This window comes from Spea bombifrons, chromosome 13, assembly GCF_027358695.1.
Source record: "Spea bombifrons isolate aSpeBom1 chromosome 13, aSpeBom1.2.pri, whole genome shotgun sequence".
In the NCBI taxonomy this organism is placed as follows: Eukaryota; Metazoa; Chordata; class Amphibia; order Anura; family Pelobatidae; genus Spea; species Spea bombifrons.
The window spans coordinates 23324624-23343467 of NC_071099.1; the positions used below are offsets into that span (position 1 = coordinate 23324624).

Sequence of the window (18844 nt, forward strand, 5' to 3'; positions counted from 1 at the left end):
TAATAAAAATCTATATTTTGTGAAAAGTTTTCAGCTTGCTTTACAATAAATAAATTCCATTCCACGGCCACCAGATTTAAAATAAAAAATATATTTTATCTAAAAACCATTAGGACAAACATCTCTTAAAGAAAGTAAAAAAAAAAAATTATATATTACAGAAAATTGTGAAATTAAGGTTTGAAATTAAGTTTGGTTAACAGTAGATTACCGATTCTCCCGTTATTTAGGCTTCTGCTCCTATTAGGTAAAGACAGCGTAGTAAATACTAAAATTTTTAGGCGTTAAAATATTATTTTTTAGAAACTGGCAGTATTTTGAACGTAGGTAAAATTGAGATGGCAAATAAGAGACTTTTTCTATTTTCCACTCCAGAAGAGTGTTTATCAAAATTTTGGTAATATTCAGTGGCGATACATCGACGACATTTTAGCAAATGACGCCCTTTTATTTCCAAATTACCTTTGTTTTGGGGTGAATTATCCTGAAGTGAGGTTATCTTTAAAATTCTTTCCATAAATGAGTCGCTTCCTACAAAATATAAAATATTTCCTCAGCTTTATTAAAATATGTTGATAAAATTATTTTATTAAAATAAGTTATCCAGGGATAATATATTTTATCATTCAGAATTCTTAACAGTCCAGGAACGACGGATCAGCTTAAGGTATTACACATACATGCCATGTCTTGGATGGAGAGATTTACCAAATATTGGGGTAAACTGGAACAGAACTTAACCTTATGGACCAGAATTCCATATTAAAAAATGAATACATTCTAGGATTCTTGAAGTCTTCGTGTTACAGTTACAAACTCTTTAATGCTGCGGACCCTGGTACTATGGCGATCAGATTGGGGTTTTGGGTTTTATTCAAGGCATCAGTTAATGCGTCTTAATTTCACGTGAGCAGCATATTCGTGGTATAGCGAAGAGGTTTATTGCTTCATACAGACTCCTACAGATCATTTTTCTGTCCAATGAGGAGACCAAAGAAAAGATGGCGGCTGTACGGTGGTCAGAGCATCCTAAACCCACAAAAGGACCACATCAAGCATTCCAGTTGTTGTAGAACGATACATTCTGACATTCTCAGCCAACTTCAACACATTCTAGGATCTCATTGGCCAACTATTGGCCGTGACAACAAATCATGAAAGCTGTAGGACCAAAGGACGCTCAGTTGGCCAATGATGTCAGCAGTTGTCACGCTCACCCCCTCCCCCAATAACCCAGTGTTTAGCTGTGCAAATATACAAGCGACAAACCTTAAAACAGTTACAAGAGACATACTACACATGAACACGTCGACACTTTACATTTAAATGTCCGTGAAAAGCCTTTTTAGCAAAATTCTTTTTTTTTCCTTAAAAATTTATATATATATTTTTTTTTTATAAGTTTTTGAGTCCAAGGATAGTTTGGAGACAGAGAGAGATCTGAACGCGGGAAAAATACCCCATAAAGCTTTCTTGTAGTCCGTGAGACCCGTCGTGTCGTTTGAAGGAGTTGGACGCGCTTCACTTACGGCGGCGGGTAACCTGCGCGTAAATCCGATTGTTAGACGTCCAAGATGTTTTTTTTTCCCCATCTAATCGGATACCGCGTCAGGTACAGCATTTGGTACAGCAGTTTTCTCGTTTACTTTTGTCCGTAGTCCGGGTACAGAAGGAGTGCCATCCGTATGAAGCGCTTAACAACAGAGAAACAAAAAATATAATAATAAAAATAGTCTGTTTCTGCTTCCAGTAAAGTGCCGATGACAGAATCTGGTCGGTTTGTGTTTAGTGCTACCAGGCAGGGATGAAGGTGTCCATGCGTCTTCGTTGCAAACATGGAGCTCACAGCGGGCCGTGCCTGGCCTCGTACTTCGCCAACACATTCTTGCATTTCCCGAGCTCCTTCCGCAGGTCGGCTACCTCCAGCCGTAAGGCGGAGTTCTCCTTCTCCAGGAACGAGGCTCGGATGGCGATCTGGTTCTCCTTCAGTCTCCGGGCATCTCTTGACCTCTTGGCGGCCATGTTGTTCTTTTTGCGCCTTGCCCAGTATTTTTCATCCTGCTCATTTGTTCGAAGGCAAGAGGGAACAGGACGTTAGATTTCAGAAGAGAGGATGGCTTAAAACATCGAAAAAAAACACTCAATATAGCCCAAAAACCAAGTATTTTACAATCAAACCCATTCACTAAACCGTAGGTCTTGGAAACTCGACTTTCCGTGTAACTTTGTATATTAAATAAGCGACCGAATGAACGACCGTCAGAAAACGTCTACATTTAATAACGCACAATTTCCATTGAATCGGGTAACAAAACATCCGACATAAAATGTAATCTCTACTTTTTTTCCCCATCTAGTTAACTCGCCACAAAATCAGCTTTTCGAGCAATTCATTAAAGAGTCACCTGAGCCCATATCCATCCTTATTTTAACAAATTGCTACTGGAAATCCTTTAATCCTGTCCTGGTTCACGAGCCGCGGTCACGTGCTAATCAGAAGCTGCCTTAATCTTCTTACCGGTTCCATAGAACCAAAACAGCCAATCAGCCGTCTGTAATGGAGCAGCGAGCCCGGATTACGCAACGTGATAAGGGACCACCGCGCCTGATTTAATTGCCAACATCCAAGTAAAAAAATAAAGCATCTTCCCTGTGGTTTTCTAGCCCGTAATATACCCCGTGAGACTCTGCCTCAACGTTTTTAGAGTATTGTTACATTTGAATAACAGAGATGTCAGCGACGTACCCTTTATGTCGCGGGGGCTCAATGTGTAGAAGGTTCCCATGGTCGCTGTATTACACAGGACTGGCATTCTGCCATTAAGCCATAGGAGGGGTCCCTTAAAGTATTCTTGGATTAATTTAACCCCCGGGGTCGTTATATACGTATTTGTCAGCACCGCTATGTGCCTGGAGTACCGTTTCCCAATTACCTTCAGATCATCCGGAATGAAGATCTTGCGAGCTTTCTTTATCATGGGCTGGGGTTTTAGCTCTTCCTCCGAAAACTTGCGCTTCCGTGGGTCAAACATCTCCTGACCCGGGATGCTGGAGAGAGCGAGGTCGGCCGGGTCAGGATCATAGCCCACGGACACCTGGATGGACTCCGGGTCAATAGGGCTCGGTGTGTTACGATTCGAAGGCAACATCTGACCTGAAAAAGGAACAAAATACATTTAGATTATCGCCTATAATAATCCACCGGGAATGGATCACGCCGCTCAGCTGAGCTCGAGGCACTTTGGGAGAAACCATCGCTTATTTTGTGGAACTTTGGGTAGGAGTAATCTAGAACACAGCGTTTAATAATCCGGAGCAGGTCTATGCGAGGATAGAGAGTTATGGATCACTGGCCGTTGTGCCTACACTAATCTGGTTATGGTGAGTAAGATCTCACTAATGAGTGCCGGATCCAGACCCCCTCACATTAATTACGTGTCAGGTGAGTGGAGCTGTAAGGTAAGCTGTAATAGCGGAGCTCGGGGACCGCTACACGCGTGTCTCGTGTGCCTAATGGACAATCTGGATCTGATTTAGAGCATGTAGGATATAGAGAGGTAGCGATATCACTTGATTGATCACTAGGAAGATGTAACTCAGTCTTCAGTTCTATGAGAATCTAAAGTATCGCACTTAGTTCTCTAGCTTTAGAAACACTAGAGATGTTTAGAAGTGATGTGGAATACGATGATATATAAACCAACCATTGGTAAGTAATAATTCCGGAAAATGGGTAAAACCGGTAATGCAGCTCACGGCCAGCAGAGGGCGCAGGTGACCTGCTACGCCGCCTTCACGTTCGCCTGAAATGTCATTAAATAGCGGAAAAGCCTGATTAAAAGCTTTTATTCTGCACGCGGCAATCAAACCAAGAAAGGGTACAGAAAGCAGCCTGATTAAAGAGTCGTCCAAGTGTCTGATTGGCGCGACGCCGAAATTTGCCAGTTGCAAAAATAGCTTTTGATGAAATCACATGACCTCTTATCCGTCTCTCTCTACATACATATATTTATTTAAAATTATTTCAACCCCAGGTTACTTTTAAACAAAGGGTTAAGTATTCTTTTTGAAAAGTGACGCGTGCAAAGATTAAGAAGTGGTCTTACCCCCCCACAGCAACCAATGGAGTAACCCAATCAGCAGGGAAAATTCCATTGGTTGCTATAGCGATCAGACCATTTAAAACTTTGAGAGCATCCCGGTGTTCCAGTCTGTAATGATGAACGCGATGCATTTAGTGGGTAAAAAAAAAACATTTTTGATGCTTTGTGTTTATATTCCTTCCTAAGAACGAAGGTTAAACATTTTGGGCTACGACAAAAAGATCATGTCTCATGATGTCATCAGAAACAAGAGTGCAGCCTCATCAACAAATAATGCCCCCTTCCACCGATTGGCTTCTTAAAGTAGCCAATCAGTGGCTGTCTTTGCAATAAAGCTGGGGAAAGAGGCAAATGCATATGGGGGGGTTCTGCAGACCCTCCTATGTATTTTTAAAGGGGGGCATCTCAGAAATGTTTAAAGGGAACAATCATTGTGTAGATGGTGGCTGGGGGTCCCTTTAAATAATTATATTAATTAATTGCATTAATTACGAGTGTCATCTCTGGGCTCTCCGTAACTTTCCTCCAATCCAAAGCTTTTAAACCAGGATATGTCACAGATCAGAGGAAAAAAATAAAAATAAAAAAAATAAAATAAAACTGCATTTATCTATACAGGGTGCGGGTGAAGGGTCCATTTTTTTTATTATTATTATTTCTTAGATTCCCTCGTTAAAGAAACGCCTGCTTTATTAACGCGTTTTTCAAATCTTCCTCCCTGGAAGCCGTCCAATTATTCTGGGATCGTCTGCTTAAACCAGTTCACAGTCCTAAACTCACCTTATAATCCTCTCTAATAACTGGGTTTCCATCATTTTCTATAAAAATAATTAACGGTATAACAAACAAAATTACATTTTAAGAACACGTTTACCAAAAAAATTAAAATAAAGATTTCTTAAGCTTTTATTTTTTAAATAATGATTTATATATTATTTTTTTAAGGTGAAGTTCCATTGTATGGACAGATAAGGTGTTTCCGAATTGTTCCTACCTACGCTTATTAAACACACACACGATCCCAACATCTGATTCCCAACTAAATATTTATTTCTCTTTAACTAGCGATAAGATGATGTTTCCAACTAATTAACCAGAGAACGGTTATCTCTCCTTCAACACACACATTAAATGATCCCCATATATAATATGATATATAATATCCTCGTGCGCTCAAGGGTCGGCTTTAAGACACGTGACCCTGTTATTATTTCCCGTGAAGCATAATGCTTATAAAACGTGGCGGAAAGTCTCTATTTCCTTTAACATACAGACTTTCATGTTGGGGAAGGAAATATAAATAGTCTTTTTTTTCAGCCAGAAGCAGAAGATTGTATTACATATGGAATCTTTTCAGAGCGCGAATCTCTACAAAGATAAAACAAATATATAATCTGCGTGACAAAGACGCCCACGAGAGATCGGTTTGCAGAGCGCCTTGTCTCGTGTACTCGAGTGGCCAATATATATATATATATATATATGTTCGTGTGTATCTATTGGCAAGCTTCACGAGATTTATGAAACAGTCCCGAGTATAGAAACTGAACCTGCCAGTAGATCGGCCCCATTCGGCCCCCGTCTAGTCTCCCGTTTCTCCTGCTGTAAAGTCTCAGACCTTAATCAGTCGTTGGTCTCGTCTTAGATTCAGGAGCCGTATGTCTATCCCATGCATGGTTATGGGAAGCCTTCTTCTCAGTGTTGGCTTCATCGTGGAACCCTTTTCTTAAAGAGTAGAAAGACTCCTCTTTGTTACATTTATGAATCAAGTGAAGAGAAAGTAACATAGTAACCATGAACATATTTGTTTCATTATCTTAAAGTGGTGGCAAACTAGACAGGTCCAGACCCTAAATTGCAACAAGAACCAGGAGCAAAAACCAATATTACAGGTTTTTTACGGAGCCATGACTTTCTCCATGGATTAGGCAATGGCCAAAAGAACAAAGTAGAAGGGAAAGCTCCTGAATCATGCTCCTTACCCTCCCATATCTTCTGGCTTGGTTAGGGACATGGAAGACCAGGGCAATATGGTCCTTCAACCAGTGCAATGGGATCATTGGTAGAATTAATAGCTGGGTGTCTGAAAAATGAGATTTTCAGCCCCAAAATCCAAACTAGACGCTGTGAAGCCTCTCCCAGCCACACAATGCTTTATGCACCCCCCCCCCCGGCGTTTAATGCTAAGGTTTCCCACGGCACAAGGAAACGTATCCAGCCATTTCTTGAAACCTCACCCCTGTCCGTATCTTCCAAAATAAATAGAATTGGGTGAGAAAGGGGATTATACAATATCCAGTATCCCGTTCTGAAAAATCCTATTGTTTAAATGGATACGGATCAGCGCCACGGTTTAGGGTGTTAGTAACCCGTGTAGCGTTTCACCATCATTTTGGTGAACTAAACCCAACCGAAGGGGTCAATGAAACCTCATCACGTGCTCAGAATTTCCAACTCTCTATGGGATTAACGTCAGAGAACAAAAAGAAGATGCTGGTTGTGGATTCAGGATGCCTACGAGCAACAAACTTATTATTTTCTTGCCCTGGTTTGAGATATCGGCAAAGAATCACCGTTACAGAAGCCTTCGCCCCAACTTTGGGCAACAATACCTTCTACCGACATCAACAACAAAAAGATACAATGTGTGTTTTTTTACAGTAATAGTTTCATTGAATCTACTTTCTGTGTTGTCTTTTATAAGTTGGGAAAGAGAGCTAGAAATAGAAAGAGGACTCATTTTAGTTTTATTTAAGATGGCGCCCGGCGCCCGCGTAGGTCAAACAGAAGATAGTTCTTCTGCGTGGAGCGTTTGAACCCTTTTAAGGTCCTGTCTTTGTCTTCGCCGGGGGTTATCTGCCAAGAATCTGTCAAGCACATGGCAGATCAAACGAGAAATGAAAAAAAATCAGCCGAATTCACTTAAATCGTGAAACGGGCATGAAATGTAACATATGGTCTCGGATACCGTGCCCTGCTCCGGGAAAACGGGAAGGAAATTCACTTAACTTACGCCGAAAACAGTTTGAAACCTTCTCTATCAACGTAAGAACGGTGGGCTCCACGCCAGGTCTGCTTATATTAGGTGGTGAAGATACATTTCCGACATCTAAAAGGTTTATCAAATTAAAATAACCCGGGATCAGCCCCTTCACATCAGGCTGGGGTGAGGGTCAGACTCACAGGACCTGCAGTCGCAAGATGCTAATCAAGGTATTTTAGACGGCGCTCTAATTCCTGACCAACTCGCGGTCAGAGTGTCCTCCGCTCCATCAAACGATGTCTACTAGGAACCGGGGCCGTTTGTAACCCACTTAACCTGATAAACTTTAAGGAATGCCAAGGCCACGTTTAGCGGGTCTGATCCTTTAAGCTCATTCTCAGGTCTGTTAAATTCGGGTGAAGTCTGCGCAAAAGCAAATTCCTGGCAACTTAATTCTTGGCCACATTTCTCTTAAATGGAGAAGGTTAGGGCTCTGAAGACGTGTAACGGGATAGATGCGTAAAGAGGGGGTAACAATTTTACAAGCGGAAGGAACTTTCACCTCGTGGGACGAGTCGAGGGTTGGATTTCCCATAAGAATGCTAGGAAGGACCCTTGTGGTCTTGCCCCATTTGCCTCCAGGGGCCCTCTTGGAAAATTCACCCCTAAAGATTTCTTTTATTTGCTTTATTACACGCATCGTTACCACAAAAAGTTGCTATAAAGGAATTACAGTTTAATCACATTTTAAAGGGGGTTGTTTGATTCCAGATAAAAGAAAATGTATCTTCGACGGAATCGTGTCAAGAGGGTCGTACTCGGCCAACCTCACGCGAGATGAAGCGCTTCAGTCGTTCCGTCAGTCCGTATTCAGCAAACTAGGAGGACGATGATTCAGGAAACTGTAACGAAGAGCCTTCTAACTCTTTCTCGCACACCCCGCTTATTATATCTTTCGTAAAAAAAAAACTTGCCAGTTTCCATGGGAACAGGAAAGCCTAGACTACCTCATCAGCTAACACATTCTGATTCTTTTGTGAAACGGGTAGGCGATAAACTCGATGATCTCTCCTTAAAAGAGGAAAAAAGTTTCTATTTTATAAAATAGGGGTAGGCAGCGGCGCTTCCCACTCCCAATCAGGGGGCTGCCTGTTTCTAACCAGGCTCCACCCCTTTCCTGCCTACATTCTGCCCATCCGCAGTCTATGCCCCTCCCACAAAACCATTTAATTATTTTTTTAATGGCATGGGGGCATCAGGAGGCCCAAGTGCCCTGCCTTTTACACGCTCATGGTGCCAATTCTGGGTTTACTTGGCATAGACTAGAAAAGACAGAGAAACCCAACAGAGAAAGGCGAGTCGACCCAAATGTTTATCAGCCCCCCCAGGTGTTTTCTAACGACATCTTCCATGATCCTCAGACCGGATCTGCATCATGGGGCTTGTAGTTCATCGACAGGTAGAGCGCCATCCCTTTGATGGGGGTGGGGGGGTTGCAGAAGGGCTAACAGTACATTCTACATTCTACTGGGGTTAATACTCCAATCACGAGGAACGACTAATAAACACACGGACGTGGCGTTACTCGGAACAGACTGTCCACTCGGTGCTTTCCGAACGTGGCTCGGTCGGAAGGTTCTCGTGACTCATAGGAAGCGGTGAGAGTCGCAGCCGAGCTTTCTTCTCGGCACTGGGATACTTCGCACAAGTGATTCAACGTGACCCGGGCCGCTCCGCGCGCACGCCTATACCTGCAGCACTCCGTGTACCAGCCGCATGCCAAAGACTTTAATCCGCCCGCGTGTATCAAGCACTCCTGGCAAGACGCCGGGGCGGCTGGGTCCTCCAATGTTTTGTACAGAAAGTACAGTCTTCTCAGACGAGAACAAAGCTATTTAATAATAACCAGCTAAGACCCGATTTGTCCTAAATTGACCATATTAAGTATTTATGAGCATTGGCGTCCTTCCTCTTAAAGGGCCAGTGCGATAAATAAATAAAAGTTACTGTTCGTGCAGAGTAGATGTTGACCTGAGGTCTCATTTTTGGTTCCTTCTAAAGATATCCATCAGGACCAAGTTGCGGGTTATTTTATGACATCTCGGGATTAAACCCCCTGCCCGCTGCTCTTGGCCAAGTTCCCGAGGCTGGTTTATCCCTTTAAACATAACCTCTGAATGATTCCACGTGGGCTTCGGGACCTCGGCGCGTTACGATAAAGCCTTATCACATTTATTTAGCCAATTGGATTAGATAAGAAACAAAGAACGTAGACTTTTTCCAGTATAGAACCCTAAGAATCATAGAATCCACTTAACGGGTTTGTAACAAACGGTTACATGAAGGTTCCAAACGGAATTAATCCTTTTTTAAAACTCCTTTAAAGACTCAGGGTGCCAGTAAATTATATATATATTCAAAAAGAGCAGTTTCAACCAAAAATAGAGCTTTTGGCACTGAGCGTGCAACCTTAAAGGGATGAATATAAAAAGATCTCGCCCCCTGCCAGTAACGCAATAACGAACATGAGGTTCGGATTTAAAAGTCTTACGAGAAACGAGCGGCAGGAAAAATGAACGTTAAAGGCAAAGGATCTCAAATTGAGAAAGTGAATCCTCCGTCAAGAACAAAACTCCAGAGAATAAGCCTTTCCTTATTACCAAAAAAATGACATCATAGTGGTTAGTATGACATCATAGCCCCAGAGACCCTTTGTTTTGGCGGTATATATCGCAAAATATTTTGATATTGTTGCTTTTTGACACCTCTTACAAATAAGGGAAAGCAGGCGAAAGTCTAAATTTTCTTAAAGGGACCGACGCTCCTCGACAGGTACACAGACTGCGTAAAAAAAGGTTTTTCTATTGAAAAATCTCTCTCTTTTTTTATCAAACATTTAAAGCTCACGCTCAGCTCTCTATTCCGCACGTCTTCGATTGGATGAACAGCCGTCTCGATAGATTGTAAGCTCACAAGGACAGGGCCCCCTTCTCCTTCTGTACCAATAGATCTTAACGTGTAATAAGCCCGAAAATGAAGTTGGACAGTAGATGCTACCAACACTGATCTACTGGGGCTCCAGGGGTTAACAGAGGATAGTGGGAATTGAAGTCAGCAGGAGTGCCGTACGTGAATTGTAAGACGGCTGGAACGCCGCGGGTTAATTGATGTTTTACTGTACTCGGGGTGGCAATAAGCCAATTACAGTTTGCTCGCTGATCCAAGCACCCGAGCCACGTGCTCAGGGAACACGGTAATCTCCTCGCCGTCACGTGAGATGGAATGTGCGGAGAGGAGGTTTCAGCCACGCGCTGCGCTCTATGCAAGCGGCAGAAAGTAAACAGGGCGATCGGCGTGCGGTGTCCCCGGCTCATTACTGCTCTCTGTGCAAAACACGCAGCAAAGACCCCCAGCGGACCACCGGCAGACCACCTTCTACTATTCCCCAAGGAGAATATTTTATTGTTTTTTTTTAATAATAAAACAGCGCAGCATCGACTAAATAAGGCCCTAAACCTTCCATAGCTTCTAGGATCTATTACCCTATTTATAAAAAAACAACATATGACTGCATTAAAAACATATTCCGCAAAACCACGTAAAAACCCAGTATTTGATATTCTGCATTTTCCAGCCACCAGGATACGGGGGGGGGCGCCAACAGTAGGGATGAATGAAAAATGCAAAACGACTGCTTTCCTCCAAAATGTCCTTCTTAACAAGTAAATTTGCTTATTCATTTTTTTGGGGGGGGGGGTTAAGCGGAAAATAAGACTATTTGGGATGTGAAAGTGTGCTTGGGTGTTCCCATTCCAGCCCTGCTGAAGAATAGAATCATTATCAGATATACGCCCCAGAAATAAAAGCCCCTAGGCCAATATAAATAGATCTAGATTGACTTTGAGACATCTAGAACCAGCCGTCATAGCGATGCAAGGACCAAGGAAACTTTTCCCCTTTCCACCAAAACACTTGAAAGGACCCTAAAAATAAACCCATTAGCCTTGAAGCACAGGACTGACATCGCTGTAAGGACAGAGCGCAGCTACAGCACCCAGCGCATCGCAGTGTGGGCGCAGAATCAAGTATATATCATCCATTATCCATGGTTACCAGAGGCCATTAGATGAGTTGGAAAGGAAGAGATCTTAACCCAATGCTTCCCAATAAAGTAGTTCTTTAGCCAGGTTAGCTCACCTGTGCCTAAGCAGGGATATCACAGCGAGTACTGCATGACCTTATTGATTAAATGATTCTATCCTATGATAGATCAGCTGCACTAGAAACCTTTACCGGTTTGTGGAGACCCTTAAACCGTGGACAGTTCTGGAGAGGAGCATGTCCTACAGACCTGAACTCAAGAAGGTTCCTCACTGGCTATTTGAGTGTTTATAACGTATAGACTGTAAACGATAGTTACCAGGTCTCACTGGGCTGTGCATGCAGTTATGGGGGACCAAGCCCGGTAGGACCGACGTGGACGCCCGGCTGCTCAGGTCGATGACGGTGGGCGAGGTGACGGGAGCTTGCTGGAGGCCGGGCTGATGATGGTGGTTGAGTTCGTGTGAAGATTGACTTGGTGGGATACCATTTTCAGAGAGGAACTCTTCTAAGTCCATGTATTCCAGCTGGAAGGTATCTCCATCGTAAGGCAGGGTCTTGTCCCAGAGAGTCGGCCCCAAGAAGGCCGATTGGGGGACATTGGAGCCGATCGTTTCATCTTCCAGCTTCTTCTCCTTGTCCTTCTCTTTGCAGAAGGCTGCGGAGGAAACAGGGAATAAATCTTCAAATATATATAAATATGGAATTAAACCCAACGTGGCCTCGATGATCATAAATTATACCGAATATGAAACATAAACATCGGTAACCCCCCCCCCGGACACACGATAAAAAGTAGTGTTTTTTTTATATTAAAACATTAATAATTCCAATCCATCAGAACGAGCGCATTGATGACTTTCACATCACTGAAGACGATCGCAACCTGCAGGTTTTCCAGTTGAAAAAACAGCAAATTAAACAGTTTGCAAACTTTTATACGATGCATAAAAAGTAGAAAACTTGGGTTTTTCTTTTGGTTTCTCAGTTTTATCACTTACCACTTTTTTTTTTTTTTTTTTTTTGGACGTCAAGTCTTAAAAAGTTTGACGAAGTCCGAGATCGTCCTACAGCCTTCTAACTAACTAAACGATAAATACTAATACCAACCCGTTTCCATAGCAACATAATAGCCCCTTTACTCTATGCAGAGTCGATAAGTCAATTAACCGGTCGGTTAGCAGGACCCCCCCAAGAAGTTTAGCAGTCAAATTTATTCCAACGTCCAATCAGTGGCCGGTCTCGTCTTAGATTCAGGAGCCATAAGCCTACCCCATGCATGTTTAATACCCTCACTGCATTACCCTCTACCACCTCTGCTGGGAGGCTGTTCCGTCTATTTAGGGGGATCATAGTTAAGTTATATATATGCAACTATAAAGCAAGATCTCAAGTTAAACGAATATTGAGACCAAGTGGAAACCCTGCGGCAGGCGACGCCAGGCCCTTGTGAACGACGCATTCATGCTTGCCTTAAAAAAGAAGAAAGCCTTAGTATAATCTCATTACGGGGCTTACTGAACTAAGTCATGTGTTTGCAATCTTTTCATCCCTAAATCCAACCCAAAAAAACTCCGTTTGCAACTCTTAAGCCCTCCGCAAGATTTTCTATATTTTTAGAAGACTCCATACGGCCGAGCGGCCCACGGGATCACGCGTGTGATGGAACACGTTAATGCCAAAGTCACGAAGCATAAACCGCTTAACGAGCAATTTTATTTGTTATAGGAAAATGGGACACGCGGCGAGCTAGAGATTTGATAATTTACAATCAGATAGCTTCCTGCACCAAAACAGGGAGGAAAAAGCCAAAATAGCACAATGACATAAAAAAAATTACCAAAAACAGCAAAAACAGTAAAAAAAACAAAAACAAAAAAAAAACACAAAGTAATTGTACGCAGCCATAACTATATTCCAGACGTACCTGCGATATATTATATATATTATTACACATATGATAAACGATACAATGTAACCCGAATATCCCATCGCACAGAGCTGCGGAGATCAGGAAATAACCATAATAATGCTGAAAAAAATGTAATAAATATTCCCGGAATTAAAACACAATGCTTAAATATTCCCTAATCATTATTTTTTTTTTCCTGCTAAATGTAGATATTTGACGGGATGCAGAAAAGCTAAGAAAGGCGTTCTTACCATCGTCGTGGTGCAGGGGTAATTTCAAAGGGTTCTCCAGCAGAGATTTCAGGACTCCGTAGGTAGGGGGTATGAAAGTTGGGTTCAGAGGTAAAACCCTGGACAGTTTCTCCATCGTTTGTTCCAAAGCAGCCCGTCGGAGACGAGTCGACTGGGGAGGACTTAGGAACGGGTCGGTGTCAGAGGACCGTGCTGCTTGCGAGGGACGGAGCTGCCGCTGCCTGCTGCCTCTCTGTCTGCTGCAAGCACAGATCTGAGACAAGCGGAGGAGATCATCCACACCTCCATGTGCACCAGCTGAGCGTGACATCACGGCCACGCCTCCCCTCTCCAACAGCAATAGCTACCAGCAATCCCATACCGATCCCAGACATTAAATTTAGGTTGGAGTTTCCGACCACCTTTTTTTTTTATTATTATTTTTTTATTTTATTTTTTATATATTTTTTTTTTAGATCTATAATAGAAACATTTAAATACAAAAGGGATTTAAGAGGAGAAATGTTAGAAGAATGCTAGAATCTGACACTAGAGGGTCAGGGGGTTAGTTTTACTTTACTGAGAGAGTAGTGGATACGTGGAATAGTCTCCCGGGAGAAGTGGTGGAGGCTAATACCGTGAGGGAATCTGCATGGCGTACGGCATACGCCTTCTACCTCTAAGCTAAAGCAAAGGGCTAAAATTTGAATCTAAAGTGCGTTAAAAAAAACAGATATGTGAAAATTACCGAACGTCAGGAGAATTATAATTAGCTTTTAGATGTAATAAGAGCGTCTGTAGTTATGCTGGACCTCTTCTGCTGAGAGACCTGTCTGTTCGTTCACTACTTTATTAAAAGGGAATATAACCTATTACAACTGCTTAAAGTATCTCTGACACTAAAATAAATAATAAATAAATAATATATAATAAAATAATAATAAATAAATATATGTTGTGTTACCAGTAAAAATAATTCAATATTTTTTTTACATTTTTGGTACCTCTTAAGTTTCGGTAGAATTCAGCAAATCCCCAATTTTGTTGATTTATTTATTTGTAACAATCGGCGCATGCCCATTGCCAACGAGAAAAGAATCAGGGGGCTCAACACACGGAACGCTCACTAATTACAGATCATTATTAGGCTTTTGAAAATCCTGTTTTCTGGAGTCCTTACCGAGAGAGAAAAAAAAAAAGTGTTTTTATATATTAAAGAAAATCCATTAATGGGAAAAACTGAAAAACGGTGAAAAATTGTGAGAAAAAAAACCCTTCAATGTGTAATTTACTTAATCTGGCCTTCAACAGGAAATTAAGTGGAAAACATATAGATTTATTTTTTAAAATACCTTTTTCTAACGAACTTTACTTGGTTAGAATACAGAGCACATACGCGTCGGCAATGTCTCAGCTGCTTGATACATCGTAAGCACATGTTTTACTGAAACGAATGGAAAGGAAGTGCAGGGATAGGGTTAATTCTGTACTTTTTATTCCTATTAAAAATCCAGCTTTAAGAGGAGAACAAACATTTCCACCAATCAGCTCCGTCTTTCCGTGGCTGAAGTTTTACGGGGCGTTCTTCTCCTAACAAAAGGGAGTGAAATGATGATTGTGAAACGCGTCGGCGCGTATTGGAGTAGGAGCCCTATAATAAGGCAAAATTCTTACAATTGTCTATTTTGGGGGACATTTTTCTTTAAAATTCACGTGTTTCGGGACCACAGGCGTACTGGGGATGACTAAGTGGCCCTGTCACTTTAAGGCCAGTAGCCCCAAAGTGACGCATGCGTGGCCGCCATCTGGAGGCATGCAGCTGCATGTTTTGTACCCCCATAGCAGCCGGCCGGGACTGCAGGACCCGATCTGCCTCTGGTATCAATAGCTATGCCCACTTACTGGCCACCAGCCCACCGAGCCCAATGTGCCAGTCCGGGTCTGTACAGGGTTCTTCTAGTAGGGCTTAAAAAAAGTATCTATGGCCCACTTTCGGCCCACAGAAATGTCTTTTTTTGGTCTAAAGCAATGGTACATCCAGTCCAGCGGTTTACATGACATCATAACAAGATAGCTCCGCCCCTTCACGCGGTACATTTGTTGAAACAATCCGCAAAGCCCTAAATATATTATTTTTTGAAGGAAATAAAATATTCACGTCCTAACATGTACAATCCTCTGGAGGGCGCTTTAAAATAATTTAAACATTTTTTTTTTAAATAAATTAATCCCAGCATTTTTTTTACATTTATTGGGATTTTTCCCTCCTATCGAGGCCAATAATAACTTAATTTATTATTACACAGTCAGACTGAATCACAAGAGCGCTAATGAAGACGCTCAATTATCTTCCGCCTTTGTTATATTCCCTCGCGTGTAAAAAGAAAAAGCTAATCAAGTACAATAGCCCACCTACAGAATCATTATTTTTCCGCCCAATAAGTGTGGGTGAATGACGTGCATGCGAAGCTCGGCGCGCTGGATCCGTTTTCTCTCGCCTGAATATAAACTTTCAATAGGTTCTTCTCGGGGACTGAAAAACGTAATGTTTGCTTTACACGGTTTTGCCAAATAACTTGTTTTTTTTTTAAAAATAATATTTTTATATTTTTATTATATTTAGATTATTTATATTGTATGTATTTATTTATTATTTATATTATATTTATGATTTATATTATCATCAGTATTGAGCTATTACCGTATTATTTTTTTATATATTATTTATATTTATTCTTTATTATATGTATGATTTATATCATCATCATCATTATTATTATTCATCAATTATTATTTTTTATGTATTATTTATATTTATGATTTATATTATTATCATAATCATAATCAGTATTTATCATTTGTTATTTTTAATATAATTTTTATATTTATGATTTATATTATATTTATATATTATTATGCATATTAAAAATACATATTTATTATTTATATTATCATCATCATTGTTATTATTTATCAATATTTTTGTTATTATTTCTATATTTTTATTTGATATTTAATAGCATAGTCTGTTGCTATCGTATTCTTTGCAATATGATTTCTATATATTAAAAGAGGGTATTTTTGCAGCGTTTTATTCCAGAGAACATTTTCTGCCTGGGGGTCACGGAAAGAGTTCAAACTTTAAGCAGCAACAAATTATTTTCACCGTACCTTCCATCGTTATGAATTTAATAAAAACATAATAGCAGAGTAGATGTTGTGTTTGTAAAAATCTCACTTTATTCAACACAACAAAATTAGAGAGAAAAAAACCCTATATTTTTTGAATGTTTCAATAATTTTATATTAAGGAGGGATAAAAACAGATTCTGCCGGCGGATCGGCCCCCGTCTAGTCGCCCGTTTCTCCTGCTGTAACGACTCGAACCCTAATCAGTCGCTGGTCTCGTATTAAATTCAGGAGCCGTATGTCTATCCCATGCATGTTTAATCCCCTCACTGTATTACCCTCTACCACTTCTGCTGGGAGGCTGTTCCACTTATCCACTACATCCTTACATTCCATCTAAGCCTAAATTAGGGGGAAAGTGAAAGTTTTAGTGGATTTATTGATTTTCGCAGTGTATGTCTTCAGAAAATGTAAAATCGGGGGATATCCATTTAAATTTTCGCGGTATCCCCCTAGTATGGAGGTTTCTGTATACCCATTGTACAGCGCTGCGGAATATGACGGCGCCATATGAAACAATAAATGATAATAAGCACTTGTCCCCTCTACCTGCCCCTGAGGTACGCGGGAGATGCATTCAGCTGAATGCGGCTCCTTCTTGCCAGAGAATATTAAGAGACCCACAATGGTTTCACTGTGAAAACAAGATCCGGGGGGGGGGGATTTTTTTTGGAGAGCTTCAGCTTCTCCTTAAGCACTTTTCATTTTCCCCCTAATAACGCATATTAAAGTGTCCACTAGGTACTTTAATTGTGGTTAATTGTAGTTGTCAGACCACTTTGGTACACTGGAGGGCCCTTTTAATGCATCATTGTTGGGATAGTCTCGCCCGCGTTATGACTGTCGGCAGCTATGTGTGTGTCTATTGCCCCACATATAGGAGGGCACCCGACGAGCCCGTGAACCAGACTGGCGGGTAAAATCCTAGCACAATCCTCATTCTGACACAAATGACCCCAAAATAAGCAAAACACAAAGCAGCAGTGTGAGATAAATTATTTTTTTGCATTTTTGCTCATTAAAATAAATGTATTTAGTAATAAAAATGCGCCGCCCGCATTATTATTATTTTGCTTTATAGCAAATATTTCACAGCAGCCGCCCGCGTATCATTACCGCGACCTCAGTGTTCACAAACATAAAACCAACCAGCCGCACGCCGCACGCTGGAAGAAACGCGGCCGCCAGGCTGCTGGCCCGTCACGTGAGGGATGGGGGTGTGGCGCTGACCTACATTGGACCAATGAGCGGCCAGGAGCTTAGAGAGCTTCGAATCCCGTGGAGAATCACGTGGGGAGCGCGCTGTCTGCAGGCTGGGGAGGCGGCCGCGCGCGCTGTCACAATGAAGGGTAGCGGGGCCGCGCACTTAAGGGAGTGCGCGCTACCGGGCTGACGGAGCTCGGGAGCGCGCTGGGCTTTAACTTTATAGCTGTTAATATAGATATAGCGCGGTATATAAGACCAGCAGCCTGCACAGCACGCAGTAAAGCGCCACTGGAAACCACTTTACAGATTTAACTAAGACTTTTCTACTCATTAAAAGGGATTTTTCCCAGAAATGATCAGGTTAACCCATAGTAACCCCTCTCCCTTTACTATGCCATGATGATTTACACTCCAAGTCTTTATTTACCCCTCTTACTTGCCCCATATGGCCCCCTTGTCTTAGCTCTACCCTGCCTTTAGGCAATGTTATGTTTCCTGGGCAAAATAGCAACCGTGGCATTCCCATAGGGTAATTATTGACCTTATATTCTGTACGTCCCTGTTTAGTTTGTTCGGTCCTTCTTTGGTCCCCAAATCCCTGATGCCTCTCTCCTCCCCTAATGCATCTCTCTCTCTCGCTTCCCCTGATGCCCTCTCTCCTCCCGTGATGCCCTCTCTTCCCCTGATGCCCTCTCTCCCCCTGATGCCCTCTCTCCTCCCCTGATGCCTCTCTCTCTTCCCGTGATGCCTCTCTCTCTCTTCCCGTGATGCCCTCTCTCCTTCCTTGATGCCCCTCTCTCTGCCCCTGATGCCCTCTCTCCTCCCGTGATAACCCCCCTCTCCACCCCTGATGCCCCCTCTTCCCCTGATGCCCTCTCTTTTCCCCTGATGCCCTCTCTCTTCCCGATGTCCCTTTATAGATCAAAACGTACGTTGTTTTTAGCATAATTATCAGGAGATATTCTCTTCTTGAACAAATGTAATAAATTCCTCCAAATTCTTATTTTTTTCATTATGTACCCGATCCTGTTTATATTTCACTTAGTGTCCCTGTTCCTTTTGTTAACAAAAACACCCAGCCCGTGCCAAACCCCCTGCTGCCATTGGTGGAGTTTTGGAA

The 18844-nt window shown here is 41.9% G+C and overlaps 1 protein-coding gene across 2 annotated transcripts; it reads right to left on the minus strand.

Annotated features, from left to right (window-relative positions):
- Positions 1–1387: 1387 nt before the first annotated feature.
- HLF (HLF transcription factor, PAR bZIP family member) lies at positions 1388–13560 on the minus strand. 2 transcript variants are annotated; one of them, XM_053453428.1, is made up of 4 exons: positions 13351–13560; positions 11507–11845; positions 2934–3154; positions 1388–2058 (listed from the first exon to the last, which is right to left on the minus strand). In XM_053453428.1, the coding sequence occupies exons 1-4, from the start codon at positions 13463–13465 to the stop codon at positions 1843–1845; spliced, it is 891 nt and encodes a 296-aa protein (XP_053309403.1). In that variant the 5' UTR covers positions 13466–13560; the 3' UTR covers positions 1388–1842. The 2 variants fall into 2 exon arrangements, with proteins under 2 accessions (XP_053309403.1, XP_053309402.1); XM_053453427.1 differs by having other exon boundaries at positions 1388–2061.
- Between the last annotated feature and the right edge of the window lie 5284 nt (positions 13561–18844).